Raw genomic sequence first — 20,504 nt, 5'->3', positions numbered from 1 at the left:
TTTCCAGCAGTACTTCTTTAATATGTGATTAGATTAAGGCGCAAAACCACTTGATTATGTGTAGAAAAAGATCATGTTTGGCTTGAAATACATGCTTTTCGTGGCACAATCCTCACCGGAAATGCAACGATGTCTTAGTAAAAAAACAACAGATTTTTGCGGGACTATCCCAGCTTGAAAAACTGTGACAGATGACGAAAAAAAAGCCACATTTTTGGGCTGAAAAGCTGCAGTAAAACAGCGACAGAGCCCTGAAAGAGCATCCAGTTTTGTCGCTTGCTGACTTTGAGTAGTGGTCTACAGCTTGGGAGGCATCTCACCTCGCCATCATGCCACCCACCACCTCTTCTTAATGACAAAGTCAGCTCATATACTTTTTTCTTACTTAGAAACATACTGCAGTTGCTTAGTGATTAATACATTAGTACATTGAAAGTGCAGCCTGTTTAATCACTGTATAAAAAGTTTCTGACAGAATCCAGCTGATGGACTCTTCTTGTTGCTTTACCATGAGAGCAAACAGTTTTAGCATAGACATCCTTGTCACATTGCTATTCCTGGCAGTGTTTGTACCGACCTCTGCCCACTGAGCTCCGCAGCAGCAACTAAAATCATCTTTTTCAGTCTCCAGTGACGGCACAGTACGAGGAGAGCTCACCTTTGAAGTGTGACATATTTTTATTCTTGTCTCACATCTCAGTCTTTTGTACTTTTCCTTTTTATTTCAATACGAAGCACATGATGCTTTTCTTGAACTTGTTCTTGGCCCGCACTCCGTGTTCCCGACATGCCAGCAGCTTCTTAAAATGGACGAGCTGGGAAACAATGGGAAACTCAGCCATGGTCTTCATCACTCACACTTAAAGAAAGACTTCTGTGTAAAAGGCAGATAGCTACGAGTGGTTTGATGTGGCTGGATGTCAAAAGTAGACCCAGATTCCCGTAACTGCCCAGCTGCAGGGCATGTGAGGGTAATGTCCTGCAGGGCTGAGTGTGTGACCCTGAGGATGAAAAAGAATAAATGGTATCTGGAGTGAAGGTGCTTTTGTATTTAGTCCCATAATACACATTTGACCTGTCCAGGGTCCTGCTCTATTTTTAATTGTTTTTGTTTTCCCAGGACATTTTGGAGAACGAGAGCATCAACCTGGACTGGATGTTCCGCTACTCACTGATCAATGACATAGTCAAGGTAAGTGGCCGTCAGACTGAAAGCTCTGTAAACAAAAAACAGAAATCAAAGCCAAGACGGTCGATTTATGTGGTGCTTTTAAATAAATGTTGACAAAAAAGGTTAATTTTAAAGCACAGTTCACCCCCAAATCAATAATACTTATTTTTCCTTTTAGTTGTGTGCCATTTATCAATCTAGTTGCAGAGTGTTGGCGATATCAGCCGTAGAGATGTCTGCCTTGTCTCGAATATAATGGAACTAGATGGCACTTAGCTTGTGGTGCTCAAAGTGCCAAAAAAAATACATTTGAAAAACTCAACAGCAATGTCTCTTTCCTGAAATCATGACCTGTTGACTCAAGATAATCCACAGACGTTGTTGTGAGCAGTTTCATGTATTTCTTTCAGCAAAGCCACAACTGATAACGTACAGGGTTCCCACAGTCATGGAGTTCCTGGAAAAGTTATGAAAATAGAAAAACGTTGTTCCAGAACATTTGACGCTGGCAGCACGGGGGAAACGGCCCTGGTCAGCCATGCTAAAGGGAAAAAGCATCGAAACAACCAAAAGACCGCTCAACAGACTGCCAGCGTCAGTGCGTATTTCATGCATTTTATAACAGGTGATTCTTACAGCACTCATCACAGCCACCTTTACTGAAAGGTTAGTTGGCCACATTTGGTGTTGAGACAGGAACAGCATTGGTATTTGTTTATTTATAAAGCTTTGATGCTTCCACCCCTTTTTTCTTAACTCTGACCTCACGTAACCTTGCTGCTTGTTCACAGAATAGATTGTTGCTTCACACTCCCCTAATCAGATCTGAACTAGGAAGACAGTCATTCTCTTACAGTGCACCTTATACATGGAATAATCATGAAAGACCTTAAACTTAGACACTCTGCTACCTTTATGGCTGTTTAAATGCCTTATTTCTGATCTTGTTTTAATTGAGCATAAATACTTTTAACTATATGTCTGCACCTTAGTAGGGGTGGGAATCTCTAGGCACCTCACAATTCGGTTCAATTCTGATTCCGAGGGCAACGATTCTCAATTCTAAAACGAGCCAATAAGAAAATTTACACTAGATATTGAAAAACATTATTGTAATAAAGCTGGGAATACATATCCAGTGCATACAAACTGTATTACTTACTGTGGTTGAGATGACTACATTCCACCAGTCTCCACCGGTCCATCCTCCTCATCCACAAATCTCAACGGGACTCTCCTCTCCCTCATCAACCTCCTCGACATTTCTCCTCCAGTATTTACAAAACTATAACTGACTATAACTATCTATGAGCTATAAAAATACAAACTATTAAATAGACCAATTCCCCTCTCTTAATCTACAACAAAAGCGACTGATATCTGTTATCTACAATAAGATTGACCAATGGGAGAACATTTTAAAACTGATCCACTCTTCGTCAAAATGTGCCAGGCACGGCCTATTGCAGTGGAGGGTGCTTCATAGAGCCCATTTCACCAACGCTAAACTTGCTAAGATATATCCCAACCACAGTGATGCTTGTAACCGCTGTAAACTTTCTCCAGCTGACCACTCACATATGCTCTGGTCGTGCCCGAAGCTAACTAACTTTTGGTTCAACATATTCCAAACTTTCAAACAGGCCCTCAACATTAATTTAGAACTGAATCCTCTAACTGCTCTGTTTGGTCTCCCTCCAACTAAAAATCTGCCCATTACTGCACAGCGTGTCATTGCCTTTGCCACTCTGCTGGCCAGACGTACCATCCTCCTCAAATGTAAACATGTCTTTCCCCCAACTCACAACAGTTGGATACGTGAAATTTTACAATCTCTACAATTAGAGAAGTTAAGGTTCTCACAGAGGGGATCGCTGACAACATTTCATAAAGCCTGGGTCCCCTGCTGGCCTATATTAGCAATAACCTTACGGTTACTCCAGATGATGTTGAAAACTCCTAAATAGAAAGAGAGAGAGAGAGAGAGCCCCCCCCCCATTTATTTATTTATCTATTTTTATTTATCAGTTTGTTTATTTTCATTTCCTTATTATTGTAATATTTTATGCTGTATGTTACTTTACTCATGTTTGCTGTGGCCGCAACTAACATGGGTTGTTGGGAGGGATGGTGGGGTTTATTTTGGGGTTTTCTTTCACTCTAAAGTAGACACTCTGGTGAAATTTGAAACGGATGTACCTTTTTTGTATTGTCTGCAGAAAATGAAGAAAGAAAGAAAGAAAGAAATTTGGAAAAAAAAAACAGACGAACTCTTGCAAAAAAGACGAACGATGGCAAAACTACGAACTATGGTGAAAACATGACGAGAACACGGCAAAAAACATTGAAAAACACGGCATAAAAAAACTCAAAAGCTCTCAAAAAAACACAAATACTATTATTTACAACACTAAATATTATTTACAAAGAAAACGCCACCCAAACGCCACTAAAACTCACCAAAACTCCGCTAAAACACCGCTAAATCACTCCAACTTGCACTCTCCTCGTCAGCTGTCACTCTCCTCCTGCTGTGCTCATTTCCCTCCCCTCCTCCACAGGTAATGACATCACTACCGTAATGTACCATATATCACTGGAAAGCCTGAATGGTCGAGGAGTTACGGTAATTTGAAAAATAAGTATATAAATAAAATTAAAATCGATTATGAGTTTTCCACATCCCTTCCACACACCTTAGCGTGTTTATCCCGCTGCATTTCTACTTTTAGCGATTGGACTTTGTGAGGGCTGTGCTGAGGCCTTGTGCTGTTAGAGGACCTGAGCCTCGGGACCAGCTGACTGAGAGGACTCCTCTCTTGGCCATAGTAACTTTACGTTAAACACTTATATTGAGGGCATAACGTCATTCCTGGGCTGCTACAGTAATTCATAATATCACGCGTACTGTTGCATGAGGATACACTGATTATCTTCAGTAACCGGGTCATGATTTCTGGAAAGAGACATTGCTGTTGAGTTTTTCAGATTAATTTTTTGGCGCTTTGAGCACCACAAGCCGAGTGCCATCTAGTTCAATTATATTTGAGCGAAGGCAGACATCTCTACAGCTGATATCTCCAACACTCGACAACTCAAACTTAAACAATCTGGACTGATAAATAGCAGTACAGGTAAGAGGAAAAATATGTATTTTTGCTTTGGGGTTGAACTGTCCCTTTAAATCAGATACTCTGTGTGTTTGAGTCACACAAAAAATGTCTCTGTTGCCATGGTTTCACATGGACAGTTTGTGAAAGAGAGAGTGAGGCAGGGAAAAGGAGTCAGAGGGGCCGACATGTAGAAAAAGTATTTCTGGCACAGCACAGTGGATAAAACTACAGTAAATATTTCTGTTATATAGTGTAAAGTAGGACAGAATCATAATCATAAACTTTGCTCAAAATTTCCTTCCAGCTTCATCAAAACTAATCACGGACTTAACTTTAGAAGATTATTTTTAATCTGTCCTAACAAAGAGGCTTTTTGTCAGCTGCCTCTTGGATGGACTGGAGATTGAACTGCACGCATGACAAGGAGCTCCGGCTAAATTTACTCCTCACAGATAGCAGGGCTCTGCGGAGACGAGGCACTGCTGAGGTTTTGCGGGATGTTTGACTCACCGTTTCCCCAAAATATCGAACGCGAGTACATTCAGTTCCCCGCCGTCCCTCTCCTAGAGGAATTAACAGTAATTTCACAGACATTCCCTCGTGACTGTGCCGTCCTTGAAACACGGCCTCTTTTCAAAACCTTCAGCATACATCCACTTGTCAAAGCATATTATTTCCATATGTCTGGATCTGTGTGTTTTATGTATGATGTGCTGGAGAGGGAAAAAAAAAAGAGGGAGAAAGAGAGCACCCCTTAATGCTTGACTTCATGCTCCTCTCCACCAGGGAATGAACTATCTCCACAACAGTTACATTGGCTGCCATGGAAATCTGAAGTCATCTAATTGCGTGGTGGACAGTCGATTTGTTTTGAAAATCACGGATTATGGCTTGGCCAGCTTCCGCTCGTCCTGCGAAAACGATGACTCGCACGCACTCTATGCAAGTAAGTGGAGTTCATGTATACGGTCACAGCGCTGAATACTTTCATTCACAAAAAAAACCCGTCAGAGCTCCTGTTGTGCTGCAGACATTTTAATGAGTGTTTCTGTCTCTCAGAGAAGCTGTGGACGGCTCCTGAGCTGCTCATATACGACCGCCATCCTCCTCAAGGGACCCAGAAGGGTGATGTGTACAGTTTTGGCATCATCCTGCAGGAAATAGCCCTGAGGAATGGACCTTTCTATGTGGAGGGCATGGACCTCAGCCCCAAAGGTAAACACAACTGACTTGTTTATAGTCCTCAGGGGGGGTCAGATGACCAATCAGGAGGTAAACTAACGTGTAAGACATGACATGGTGTCTGCAGGTCCTTAAAATATCTTAAACTTGTATAAATATTAGGCCCTAAAAGTCATTAAACAGTCTTACTTGCCACAAACATTTTATCCAATTTCATTTATACATCTTTTAATTTCTTTTTGTCAAAATGAGTCAAGCCCTTTTTACTGAAAGACATTGTTTAATTTAGTTTATTTGCACATACACATGTATAGAAAATACAGGAAAAACAAATTAAAAGTTGAAACATTTTGCAGGAGAGGTTAGAAGCCAAAAATGGCTGATGAAGATACCTCCCCTATAAATAACAACTATCATACTATAAAAGAAAAAGATAAAAACGAAGTTCCAGACTAAGACGTATAACACTGTAAGTGTTAAGAGTCTTTGCAAGTTAGAATCCTTTTCAGATGTTTTTTAAATAACGATAATGTGGATGATAATTGTAGAGATGGACGAAGGTTGTTCCAAAGAGATGGTCCTCTTTATTTCTGTGAATATGATGAAGAGAAGTCCAACAATATGGAAGATAAAGGTCCTTAGAGTGTCTTGTGGAATATGAGTAAATGTCTGAGGAAGACTTAAAACAGTTCTGAAAAACACTCGGCAAGTCATAAGTGAGATGTACATACAGTATTTATACATGAATACACAAGTCTGGTATATGCTCATATTAAAAAATGATAATTAATCTAAAAATAAAAACAAGGCCTTAATTGGTATTGAATTGTCTCCAATCAATCTTTCAAAGGTCTTAAAAATGCTAAGAAAAGCGAAGTAGGATTTTGTGAATTGTTTTTTTTCCTGATGTTGCATTGCTAAATCTCAAAATATCCGGTGATATCCATTGTTTAAAAATAATTTACAGATTGCCTCTTACATTAAGATCATGCAGATGAGTATAGCAGAAGCATCAACACACATATTTAGCTCCCAGCCGGGATGCTCAGAGCAGAGGATCCACTGACAGCCAGCTGTCACTGCACCCTGGACGACATGGGGAAGTGCAAATTCATGAAAATTGGCTTTTCAACCAGATTCAACCAAGTCAATGCTTATAAGGCTTGGTGTATTTTATGCAAAAAGTTTGTCAAACACTGCATAATGGAAATAGAGGCAGTGAATTCCCTCATGCATGAGTGAGAAACACAAAATCTAACGGCAGCTCTGTTCCATGCTCCATCTCTGCCGTGAAAAAAAAGTCTTAAAAACTCTTGAACCTAATTTGCCTTAAGAAACACTGTTTAAACCTACCACCAAATCTAATACTGTCAATATATGTGTACTTACCTGCTAAAAAATGTAGAATAATCTCACTCTGCCAACCATATTCTGACATAAAACCGACCTCTGCATCGGACCACATAGATACCACTTTTCTTTATACCTTTCTGTGATTAAGAAATGTATTTCTTTCTAAAAATGAGTCCTAAATTTGTTTTAAAATGACCCTGAAAATGTCTTAAAAGTATTTAATTTAAGTCTCTGATGCCTGTAGACACCTTGAACACAAATGAAAAGTAAACAAACAGAATAAATCAGCACAAACATGTTTTTTGTCTGCAGCATTATAAAGCGTCTTTATAAGAAACTAGTCTGAGAAATATTTCTGTAGACTCGGACAAGGACAGAACAGACTGAACTTTACATACTAGGAACTTTATCCATCGGCTTTTCACTGACATTTCAAAGGTTGGGTCAGACTATTAAAGCATGTCCCTGCAGCTACGTACACAAACAGAGAACACATGTTGGCCAGATGTCAAAGGCAGGTGGAGTCGAACCAACATCCCATATCTGGGACAAAAAACTACGTGTAAAGGTGAATGAATAGCAGAATAAAATAAGTACAAATTAAAAAAAATCAGTACATCAACAGCCATGAGGCAGCCCACCTCAAGTCAGCGTGTGCAACAACAACAACAGGTTTCCTTTAAGGTAGATTGCAGGAGGATTGTGTAATGCTTAAAAACGAAAAAAGTACATTTCTTCAAAGAGTAAAGAAAGCAAAGAGCATAGGAGGAGAAACAAAGCTGGTACCTTGGAGACATAGAAAAGCAACCCTGCCACCAAAAAGAACTTTACAGGTTTGAGACAGAACGTCTCTACAGAAGGAAAACACTATTTACTGCATTTACGCTGACGTAAATCATCTACTGCTGATCCATTATGAGAGTATGTGCCAGCCCTAAAGGTTAAGGTCACATTTTTCACATTTAAACAATCCTCACATGGCCTTATGTAGACTGAGAGCACTGTTGATCCCTTTAATTATTCTCCTCCTCGTCGCCACTAACACTTCCTATCCCAAAGCAATTTCTGTGTAAGTGATGGGGGACAAAATCCACAGTGATGTTTCTGTGGAAAAATTAATTATAAAGGTCAACCGACGCTAGAATGAGGCTTTGACAGTCTGAGCTCCAAAATTATTTTTATTACTATCCCTCCACTGCAGCAGAGCAATAAAGACACTGTCCTGGGACACAGAGAGGAAATCTGGTATAAAAAGGCTCTTACTTTGGAAGTTGCTATAAAATATATTGGCATTGTACGTCGATACTTTACATTTGTAGGTTATTATGTAATGGATACTTGAAACTTTACCTTTCTCAATATTTCAACAGCTCTGTTGTTAATATGTGGTTAGGTTTAGGTACAAAAACAACTGACGCCCCACTTCCATCAAGCAGCACAGTACGGTTCAGTTCACTTCGCTTTTTTTCCGTTTTCACTGTGAAAAGCTATGGATGGTACCAATGGCACCGTTCCGTACCGTCCCCCCTCTGTTGGGGTACCTAGCACACAGATCTGGTGCTAAAAGGTGGAGCTGTGAACACTGCAGTCTGATTGGCCAATAGAGGACTGTCACTCTGCTCAGGGCTGAGCTGTGGCTAGTTTTGAAGCTCATGTAACCAGTGTTACCATACATACCATGGAGAGTTTTATTCTGCCCCCCTGCAGCTGTAGACTGAGAAAAAAATATCTTAATTCACTGGGCCAACTGCCAGCAACTTTTAAGATGGAACGTTAACTTGTAATGTTACTCAGTGCATGAGTTGATGACATGAATCCATCAGCACACCTTAAATTTCGACTAGATTGTGTGAACTGCATATATTCTAATCCTCATTTGGAGAAATAAAAGCAATGCAGAGTGTCGTTCCTGTGGGCTCAGACAACACTAAACCCCTGAGCTTGCCTGAGAAGGATTAAATGCACAAACCTGCTATTTTCAAATATCCCATGGAGAGAGACACTCTGTTTTTTTTTTTTTTCGTTTGAAAATGTCGGCATGCAGCCTCGTTCTGTGGACGATAAACGAGGCGCAGACTTCCATCTGTGTCACTGATAATGAGGAAATACAGTGAGTGCTGGATCTAGCAGTGAGTGGCAACAACTCCGCCCACATTTAAGAGGACTGTCTGCAGTGGAAACGCTAGGGTCTAGGTCCCATATCTGAAGGGTTACTTTTGGTTCCAAAGGTACCATACCAAAAATGTTGGGTGGAAACGGGGCGTTAGTAGCAGCAGGAAACGCAATGATGTCTTGGTGAAAAAGAACCGACTTCTGCAGCACTGACAGCAATGGAAAAACAGCAATGGGTTGCAAAAAAAATACCCACGTTTGGGGGGCTAAAAAGCCACTGAAAAAAGTGATGGGTTGCCAAAATGGTCCGCAGCTTGGCAGGCGTCTTGCTTAGGTGCCATGCAATCCTCCATGCCGTCTTTCCAAAGTATGTCATTTTACGGGCCACAGTAGCTTAGTCCATAGGGACTTGGGTTGGGAACCAGAGGGTTGCCAGCTCAAGTCCCCGTCCAGACCAAGCATGTGTGGACCGGTAGCTAGAGAGGTGCCAGTTTGCCTCCTGAGCACTGCTGAGGTGCCTTGAACAAGTAATCCCAAACTGCTCAGGGCACCCGTCCAAGGCAGCCCCCTCACTCTGACATCTCTCTATTTAATGCATGTATAGGTCCTGTTTGTCCACGGTCTACGTGCGTGTATTTCAGGCCTGTGTGTATATGACAACAGTTAAAAAGTTGAATTTCCCCTCAGGGATTAATAACTATATCCTCTTCTCCTTTTTCTTTAGAGACGTTGGTATGAAAAGTACAAATGTAACATATCTGTGGTTTGCAGAAACATACAATGCCAACATTTTCTTCTGGTGACCGTTCTGGTGACTCACACTGCTGAAGCCTCATATTAACGTCAAATGAACTTTTTCTCGCATGGACATACTAGATTTTGTCCCCCATCACTTCCATAAAAAATAAAATCCCTTTAGAGAGGTATCTGTTTATTATCATTATGGACAGGAGGAACAACTGGAGCGAACAATTATGCTTTCTAGGCTTAGCTAAAGTCTGTAGTGCCAGTATGACATAATTCTTGTGAAATCATGTCTTTGGACGACAGCCTTCCTGAGAGATCTTGTGCTTGCAGTAGCTTCCTCTCAGTGGAAAACTATAATGCAAAATTGTTATCTTCTTAAGTTAACTAAGACTAAAAAATCTGAGCGTAATCACTGCTGACACTTTGGCACTTCAGCTTCCTGCACACATGTTGTGGTTTGACCAGTTTCTTCACCACCATCTTCTTTTACCTCCACCACTGTTTCTGCTTAGTGACAGCAGGGAAAAGTTTAACTTCCAAAGCAATCCAGGATCAGGAGTTCGACTTTTACGCATCCAAAGTGGATGTGTAAAACCCTCCCGGGGCGCTTCCTCCATGCGATGACTTTGATTAGCTTTTTATTCACAGTCACGCTCGATGCTGATTGTACAAGAGCCTGATACTTATCCATTAACACACTGAGAGCAGAGGAAGCCAGCACCTGTTCCTTAGTGTCTGAATGTGTTAACACCACAGCTGCAATTATAATTGTGTGGTCTCAAAAATGACTTTCATGATGATTATAATAACTCAAAGGAAAGGATGTATGAGATTGACTTTAGAGAGGATATCTCACACAAACTTTTTAATTTATATAATGAATGCATCAAAGAGGAGAAATCCGCACAGAGAGTTGATCTGTGATGCTGAATGCATTAAGGCTCATCCAGCAGAGATAGCACATTAACAGAAATACAGAACCATAAAAAGAATATCAATATTCCTGAAAATCATAATCGAGGTTTGAAATTTCATTCTGTTCCTCAGTCGCTGAGTGCAGCATCTCCTGCATGTAAAAAAAACCTGAAGGGAATTCAGGAACACGGCTGAACTCCCTGCAGAGAAATTAGTAACACTCAGTAGCATTAGAGTGGTATCAATCTTCATTTCATACCCAGTGAGAATGCAAGTATTTCTAAAATGTCAAACTGTGCCATTATGAGCTTTATACTATTATTAAAGTAGGAGTACATGCGTATGGATGTGCTTCATGCATATTGTTTTCCATACACTGATTTAATTCATCTTATTTTAACGCAGAGTGATTTCTCTACATCAATCAGACCACAAATGAGTCAAGAATGAGCTAGCTACCACACTCTGCGGTCGTTCCACCTTGCCCCCTGCTGCTGTGGACTACTTGGCCAGGGGCTGGGCAGGAAGGGCAGCAGCTCTAGGGACGAACACTTAGTTCACAGCTGGAGCAGCTTGAACTTTAACAGCCACAGTAAGCTGGTGGTCAGCGGCAGCGCCAGGTCTCACCTTTGTAACAGCATCAACAGAGTTGGGTAGTCGGAGTGTACTGGTCCCCTGGTGCTGGCTGAGTTTGAGTTGCCACAGCAGCTGGCAGGGAGTTAGTGCCTGGGGCTGCTGCCTGCTCTACCTCACAGCGAGGTGGTCTATAGTGGTGGAGAGTGAGGCAGAGGATGCACTGTGATTCAAGGCTCTAGTTAGCTACATGAACATGAATGATAAATGTTAAATGTTCCTGCATTTGTATTGTGCTTTTCTAGTCTTCTGACCACTCAAAGCGCTTTTACACCACGTCACATTTACCCATTCACACGCACATTCACACACTGGCGGCCGAGGCTACCATACATTGTGCCACATGCTACTCAGTAACCATTCACATGCTCTCACACACCAATAGAACAGCCATCGGAGGCAATTTGGGGTTTAGTATCTTGCCCAAGGATACTGCCACATGCGAACTTGAGGAGCCAGGGAACCGCCGATCTTCTGATTGGTAGACGACCTGCTTTACTTGTGAGCCACAGTCACGCCTAGCTGTAGCTAGCTTAGCAACATTTTCTCTCCATCTTTAAAACATTTCACCAACACTGACACGGTTCATTTAAAGGTATACTATTCACAATTTTTCTAAAAGAAAATGTATAGACTCATGTAGAAATCATTCCTCTCAGTCATCACTTATTATGACTAACTAGAAGTGTGTGGCAATGTATTCTTCTGCAGAGACTCTGCCCTCTGCTAGTATTTTAGTATCTGTGTGCACCCCCACAGTGCTCAGGGGAGAATGAAACTTTATAAAAAGGTAGCGACCAAGTGCCAGACTGTAAGCACCAAAAAAAACAAATTTAGTGAGGCAAAACGGTAAAAAAGAGAGGATCTGCGGTGGCTTTTACTTTCACTTTCACCAGTCAGCGTGCATAGTATACCTTTAATTTATTGTCAGACTCTCTTATAGACTCTTCTTGATAAGTCTATCTCCGTTTTTTGGGTTGCTTTGCAGTGTAGGCAGTTGTTATCAATGCTGGAATAGCAATCTTCTCCATTACTGAATCTGGCTTTCACCATCTGAAGGGATGTGCATGGGCATCAGCAATTGTAGAACAGCCAGGAGGAACATCCTCTCTCTGAAATAACCTGTAATTGGCAAAAGTCTCCTGTCAAGGGATGGATTTTTTTAAAGCCTGAAAAGGTCTCGTTATTTCAGTCCACTTGAATTACAATAAGCTCTAAGTCTATTAAAGGATATTTGCCCAGTGATGCCAAAATAAAACCAGCTTTAAGCATTTAATGCTAATCTAAATTCAATTCAATCAGTCAAAAATTTGGAGATATACGGATTCCAATGTGAATTGAGTCTCTCATGTCCTCTCCACCACAGAGATCGTACAGAAGGTGAGGAACGGTCAGAAGCCGTACTTCCGGCCGACAACAGACAACAGATGCCACTCGGAGGAGCTGACAATCCTAATGGAGGGCTGCTGGGCTGAGGACCCTGCAGAGAGGCCCGACTTCGGCCACATTAAGATCTACATGGCCAAGCTCAACAAGTGAGTCCTGAACTTCACCTTCAGTCTCATAGTGCTTTTCCTTTAAGAGTCAGTTCACTCAAATCAGACTGTAGACATATCCCAATACTACACGCAAGCTAAGTGAGACAACACTTATTTTTAAACTTGGGTAAACTGTGACAAAATTAAATTACACCTAAACACGAGTATCTGGAAGCACTCCTTATTAATTGAATGTTCTCCACACTTCCATCCTCCTCTCAAGGCGGAGATAATTTCACAAATTGAAATCGACAGTCTGTTCTTTCTCAAACTATCAGTATCTCCCCTGCCAGCTCAAGTTACGGACACAGTGTCGAAACCCGATGTCCCTCCGACTGCTGTGCAAGTTGATAGGTCTGAGAGATTAAAAAAGACAAACAGGAAAAAGAATCATGTTCTGGAAATCGTGGAGGCAATTTTAGATAAAAGGCTGTTTGTAATTCCTGACAGGCGGCTCTTGACAGGAAGAGCTCTTTGCTGCCGTTCCATCTCCGAGTGTGTGTGCATGCGTGTGTTTGTGTAAGAAAGGCGAGTGTGTGAGTCCGTGTTTCTGCTATTGTTTTCAATGATCCCATGAATCATTCATATGCATATTTTGGTTCCGAGTTTTTTGTCGATGCAGGAAGGGAGGCATGCAAGTTTTCCCTGGAGTCGGGAAGCTCTGTCAGAGAGAGTTACTGTATGAAGCATCCTGCTGATACAAAGGGACACTAGAGCAAACACACACACAACTTACAGCACATTTCGTATTTGACTAGAGGCTGGCAGGAGCTGTTTGGGAAAGTGTAAAATACTTATGTTTATGAACAGATATGATAATGAAAATGGTAAAAAAAAAAAAAAAAAAAAAAAAAAAAGGAGTTAAAACACAAAGTAATAGGAGTAAAATGTGTGTTCTGTATCAAACAACAACAATAACAAATTAATTGTCCGGTACGATAACTTGTGAAGGTTTGCAACGGGTTCACATGAGCTGCTACAGGTCAAATTATGTCCTAATTCAGTCAGGTGACTTGAATTTGATCTATTTAATTCACTTAAGCTAAAGTTTACATGCAAGTTAAGTAGTAACTCAGGCCATTGCGTGAATGTGAAAGCAGCATTAAACTAAAGTGAAAATATTCAAGTTAAGCCAGACACAAGTGAAGCTCATTCAGTTCACCAGAGAAGAAAAATGGAGGCCTTGTTTTGTAATTTTGACTGTCATGTCTCATACTTTTGAGAAAAGGACTTAAAATTGCAGAAAATATCTCAGAATTAAAAGGAAACTATCTAATAATTAGGCGGCACGGTGGTGCAGAGGTTAGTATTGTCGCTTCACAGCAACCCCCCAGGGTGGGGGATTTGAGATTACATGTTCTCCCTGTGTCAGCGTGGGTTTTCTTCAGGTACTCCAGCTTCCTCCCTGAGTCCAAAGACATGCAGGTTAATTGGTGACTCTATGTCTGTCTCTATGTGTCAGCCCTGTGATAGTCTGGTGACTAACATAATAAGCGGTTATGAAAGAAGAATGAATAAATGAATGAATATCTCATAATTTAAAAAAAATGACCTCATAATTATGAGATCTTCTCTAGTGACATAGTGAGTTATAAATATGAAAGGCATACTTCACCCCCGAAATGATCATTTGTGTATCAGTTACTCACCTCAACAAACATTCCAAAAACAGAGAAAAGCCTTGACAAATTAAAGTCACAACAACAAAACTATACCAAAACGTCCTTTGCTCAACGGGATGTTCAGTGTGAAACCAGCATTCACATGATATAGCGAACAAGCTAACTGCACTATCGATGGATCCGAAATGTGCAACAGCATTTTTTGCCAACACAAGACATGTTGTATTAAGTTACTGTGAGCTATAAAGTCACCACTTGTAAGCAGAAAAGAGAAGATAATGTTATTTTAAAGCCTGATGGTGCAGTATCTCCCTTGACTATACCAAAGAGTATATTGAAAGTAAAGAGCGCTCACTCTGCAACTAAATCCGGGGATCAAAACGTCCTCAGAAATACACTGCACAGCACGTGGAAAAAAAAAAAAAAAAAATTAACGACTGATGATTTGAATCTGCAACTTGCAAAAATACGTTTTCAGGGCCTTTATAATTCCAGTCCTAAAAGTTTCCAACAATGCAGCCATTGGAACAAACAGATACTTAAGTACACACTGTATGTGTGACATAATTCCCCATGACTTGGCATAACAGTGTTAAAGGTGTTAAGGGTATAATTAAAGGTTACATCAGGGTTGAGGAGGGTAAGCAAAGTGCTGAGAACATACAGTTCAGCTGCCAGAGGTTGTAATGTACTGCCAGCTGCAGTCGACCTTCCTGTCCCGTGAGTTGTGACATGGAGATCAAAACACCGGTCACGGTCCATTACACTGAATGGCAACTTGGACCTTTCTGCTTCTAACATGGTCATGTTGTGTGGTATTGTGCTCAGCTTAACTTTGAATTACACTTGTGTAGCTCAGTGCTGATTTTCACCTGTATTTACCACCAGGCCGTGTTGTGCTTTAGTCGTTCGCCTCACATTGTCTTATTGTGTTTGCATTTTTCAATTCAATCTGTGATATTGAGCGATGATGCAGGTTTACCTCGTCTCGCTGCTGGAGAGGACGCTATTGCCGTGCAATCAATAGCCAAAGCAATCCTGTCGACATCCTTTCATTCAGCATAATAGAGAGTGAACAGTGGAGATCGCTTTGTTAGATGTGTGTTATTGAGAAGGAGAAAATCACCTTTCCTGATGTTATCTTCCACATCGACAAGTTCCACTGGCACTGGAAGCTCGCAGGAGAAAAACATGTAACATTTGTTCACTTTTTTGCAGCAGATATGTTGAAACTTTACGCTGTGGTTAATGTGTGGTTAGGTTTAGGCACAAAAACTGCTTGGTTATGGTTAAAAAAAGATCATGCTTTGGCTTAAAACACCTCCATACATGATGTCTTGCTAATGGACAGACAGTTTTGTTGTTCGTTGGTCTTGAACAATTGTTTGCAGCTTGGCAGCTGCCTCACCTATTAGAACTACATCTCTTTGGAAATGTTGATATGATACAAATGAAATGTACAAATTATGGTTTGCAGAAACGTACAATGCCGACATTTTCTACTGGCAGTCCAAGCTGACTCATCACAGTTAGCTACAGCGGCTACGCTCAGTGCTGTAGTCATTGGAGCCTATCCCAGCTAACACCAGAGACTATCACAGGGCTGACACATAGAGACAGACGACCATTCACACTCACATTCACACCTACGGGTAATTTAGAGTCACCAATTAACCTGCATGTCTTTGGACTGTGGGAGGAAGCTGGAGTACCTGGAGAAAACCCACGCTGACACGGGGAGAACATGCAGACTCCGCATGGAAGGGCTCCCCCACCCTGGGTTCAATCCAGGAAACTTCTTGCTGTGAGGCGACAACGCTAACCACTACAACACCGTGCTGCTGGCTTTTTTTTATTGCAAAGGCTAATTGTAACTTGAAATTGAATATTAACCTTTAACAGCTTGAATTATATTTAAAATAAACATATGAATATATAGAAAACACTATTAACCAAATCACCTAAACTCATAATAAGACAAACCTAACCCAACTACACTTTAACACCTTCTGTATTAACTGTTAGAGGAGAAATAATATTTGTGTTGGGATCAGTAGTTGTGTCCTTAACTCAAGAGAGACTCGGCAACTGGGCACTTCTCCATTATGTCTTCAGGAACGGCCGAGAGTGTCACTTCATTAATAACAGGTGGTCCACATTAACAGTATACCCTAAGGGAGGCTAACTTTGCTAACTTCGGGGCTAACCCCCTTCACTTTAATCAGCAGGTGGGAAGGATGACATAGGAACTTGGACTTGTAGCATTTCTTCAGTAACAAAAAGCCTAATATGTATTCACATTGCACCACGACGTTTAACTTCATACTCTGCTCCAGACACCACAGCCTCACTGTCACATGTAACTAGCTACGCAACAATCTGGCACCAAAAAAGGCTCTGAAAACTGTGTTGTAAGTCAGTCTGGTAGGTACTGAGGTTTCGATAGTCGACCTGTAGTATGACAACGGATTGTCCAGGTATCAGAATTATAGTCTGTGTAAAAATAAAGGACGTAGCCACTGTGATGTCACCCATTTATTTGTGGACATCAGTTTTAAAGCCTTGAGTCTGGCATTTTGCTGTCAACATCTTGGATTTTTTTGAGCCAGTAGTGTCCCAAGATGATCATATGTGGGAAAGAGAGTCAACTTTTGAAGGACCGAGGGGTGGACCAGACTAAGAGCCAAAGCTGACGCCTCGCAGGCAGCCAGTCACTCAAAGCAGCACACCATTAATTATGCAACACTTTAAGCCTTAATAAAACATAAACGTGAGTTATATAAATATTCACCCTGGTACATGGTGGCGTTATTTCTGCTGTAAAGTTGGGCATTTTAACATGGCCATCTATGGGAAGTGACTCGTGTCAACCAGCCTCAAGTGGTCATTTGAGGAACTGCAGTTTTGAGCACTTCCACATTAGCTCCATTTTTTAGCCTCGGAGGTACAGCTAATGCACCAGTGATGCTTCCAGTCCATCTTTCAAGCCTGCTGAAACTCCTTATCCAACATTTTTAATATTCATTATTTGAACGGAGAACTTGCTGTTGACTTTTACAATCAGCACAGATAATACTCCGTTCTGCTTTGCCAGAGCGTCACAGCAAATGCAGAAATATGAAGTACTCTTAAAACAAGCAATCCATCACAGTGAAGATTTCACTGCCTTTATTGTTTTTGTGGCTGTCACCTCCTCGTTGGTGAGTTCAAGGACACTCTGATGTCAGAGATTTGAGAGTTGGATGCCAAACAGCACACAAGCTACACTGTTGTGAAATCAAATTCATAAGACTGGAGCTGCATGTCTTTGTGCACTACTGTATTGTATAGTGACTGCTGAGCCTTGAACCTCAAGGACAAACGATATGCGCACAGCGATGTGATGAGGAGGAAACTGTCAACTGTCATTTTTTTTGCATGATACGGTTGCTGTTCTCAGTTGACTCGTGGATGCCAGGCCATATTTTACTTCACCAGCGAGGGAGAGTTTTCAAAACATAAATGCAGACAGATGCAGAAGCTACAATCCTTTAAAGACAGAATGAGCGTGACAGCTTGTGTTGATTTGGAGCAGCAATCTAAAAACAGGTGGTTTGGACGGGACTCTGTAAACAGATCTGTGTGGCTGTTTATCCTCCCAGCCTGACCTCTCCTCTGTTAGCTCTGTAAGTCAGCGCAGGATGAGCCCAGTGATGTATAGCTTTCCATTTGCAGTGGCTTGGAGTAGAGAGCTCTGTATGATTGACATCCTCAGAAGCACTCAAGGATGCTCTGACAGCTGCGTACAAAGTACCTCCCCGTGTGTGTGCCTCGGCCACTGAGGCCTGTGCGTTAATGCTCTGTTTGCCGGTTATTTTCATTAGGTAAATGTATGTTGTTGACATGACATGATGGATGGCCTGTTATTTTTGGTGTGCGTGTGTGCGTGTGTGTGTGTGTGAGCTTGGGCTTGAAGGGCGCGGTAACAAGAGGGGTGTTCAGCAGTAAACGGGTCGGTTTAACCCACACAGAGAGCTGACACTTTGCTCGCCATGAATAGCTGACCTCTCCCTGTGCACATCAAGTCTCTCACTGTTTGCCAGCACCACTTATGTTTATTTCACTATTTCATTTTTCTCACATTATAAAACCCATTTTTCTTTTACCCTCAACTGCGTTTTTCTCTGAGAAAAGTGGCACGTCAGCCCTGAGATTTGAGGAAAATGTAACTTCCTGAATGTTTAGCCACTTTGTAAACAAGAAAGCACTCAGAGAGCGCTTTCCTCTGCCAAGACTGCACAGTCTTCTACATTTGTTTTATAAATAGTTGAAAATGTTTTTAATTTTTAATCAGCGTCTAGATCCAGATCTGCATCAAAATACACAGTGATAGACAAATGCGCTGACTGGCTGGTGACAGCCATGATTCCCTGAAACTACGTCAAGGCTGGTTGGGGAAGTTACAACTTTGAATAAATAATTTAGACTCATGAGATCTAAGTTATTTAAATGCATTTAAATCTGTCAAGTTGCTGTAGGCTCATCTCCAGGTGAAATGCCATCAGATTTTAATCTGATTTATGTCTGGTTGCAACTGCACAAAGTGTTCAATAGATAAAACAGTTTAATTCTGTCAGTAATATTTTAATAATTGCTCAGGGAGTTTCCTGGACAAAAATATGATTTGGTACAAACAGGAAAAATCTGGCAATAATAAATCACCAGAATGGCCATTAAATTCCATGGATAAGATTATTCCTGGGGTCAGAGACAGTCAAAGTGGACTTATTATACTTTTATGTTTTGTGTCTAGTATTACGTATAGTGTTTTAATGAAGGATGTCCATATTTAACATAGCTAAAATTTCAAATAACAAGGTAAATGTATGTCAAAGTAATCCCTGAGAGTAAAAACCTCGCGCCTCTGACTGTTCTGAACACTCTGTTTTCAACACTTTGTTTTTTACTTTGGCTGCAGTGTGACATTATAGTGTGCTGGATTCCTTTATGCTCCGGGCACATGACTGAAAAGGCCACAACACACCGGCGCGAATGCCACGCGTCAAAAAATGCGCCCCTAGTATTTTCAGTGTACAACTTCACACTGTTGGTGGCTAGACACGCGTTGGCACCCCCAGACGTCACTGTCCTATTTCCAGCTTGCTGCCCCCGGAATTCAATGCTTTTTCCTCCCACTCACTTTCTGCTTGTACATGCCAGCTCCCGTAGAAGCTCTTTTTCTCTGCTCCTATGGCAGCTTGACTCCTCTCCTCACCATGGATGCATAAAGAGAACTCTGTTGCTGTTTTTCGTCGGAGACAAAGAATTGAGGAGGAGAGACTCATTGTTGAGAGAAATATCCTGAGCTAAACAACCCACAATCCCATCACCATAAGACTATGGCCAAAAATATATTTCCTGGCGAGTCATAGCTCTGGGGATTGGCAGTTTAATAAGTCAAGTCAACTTTAATTAGGGGCTGTCCACACATGATTTTAAGCTAACGCAGAGGTGGAGGAAGTACAGATCTTTAAGTAAAAATAGCAATAACTTTGGATGGTCATCTGTTGACAAGCTGCAGTGTGACACATCCAGTGTGTGCTAGGGGCGGTACTTAGCATGCATCACATGACGCGCCACACTGTGGCAGCACCAGTGTGTTTTCATCTTAAGTAGTACACTACATTGCCTACAATGCTACATGTAGCTACATGCTAATGACAGTGAAACGTGTGAGCTTGGGATCCCCTGATTTGGGATCATATTCCACTGTTACAGTCATTCCCTGGCTGCAATGACAATGCAGTATGGATTTATAAAGATAACTAGATACAATGCTGGAGGCAGAGCCCCATTCATTCCTATGAGTGTTGTTCAGTGGCGCATGAAGCCAGAAAAGCTTTGTTTCCGTGGTATGAAATTACCAAGATCTTCTGCACCATGGGTCCCACAGAGCAAGCTCACATAGACTTCCCCTGATCGAGTGGCTAACTTCCGGTTTAGCTTAAATGATGGTTCAGCTTAAATGATGGAAAAAAATTATTTAATCATGTGACTCGCCTAAGTTTGGAAGTGTTATCAGACTAAATGGATCAAATCCTGATAGTGATCAGTTATTTTGCAGGAGTTGTGATGCTCA

General features: G+C 41.3%; 1 protein-coding gene across 1 annotated transcript in view; it reads left to right on the top strand.

Moving 5' to 3' along the window:
• npr2 (natriuretic peptide receptor 2) overlaps positions 1 to 20,504 on the top strand; it is a 98,899-nt gene that overhangs the window by 59,536 nt on the left and 18,859 nt on the right. Inside the window, exons 12-15 of the mRNA XM_033646468.2 lie at positions 1,121 to 1,192; positions 5,071 to 5,230; positions 5,344 to 5,499; positions 12,593 to 12,761. Coding sequence (XP_033502359.1) covers positions 1,121 to 1,192; positions 5,071 to 5,230; positions 5,344 to 5,499; positions 12,593 to 12,761 — 557 coding nt within the window. The remainder of the gene's footprint in view (positions 1 to 1,120; positions 1,193 to 5,070; positions 5,231 to 5,343; positions 5,500 to 12,592; positions 12,762 to 20,504) is intronic.

This window comes from Epinephelus lanceolatus, chromosome 19, assembly GCF_041903045.1.
Source record: "Epinephelus lanceolatus isolate andai-2023 chromosome 19, ASM4190304v1, whole genome shotgun sequence".
Lineage (NCBI taxonomy): Eukaryota > Metazoa > Chordata > Actinopteri > Perciformes > Serranidae > Epinephelus > Epinephelus lanceolatus.
The sequence above is the reverse complement of the archived record's forward strand: the minus strand, read 5'-3'. Positions and strand labels throughout refer to the sequence as shown.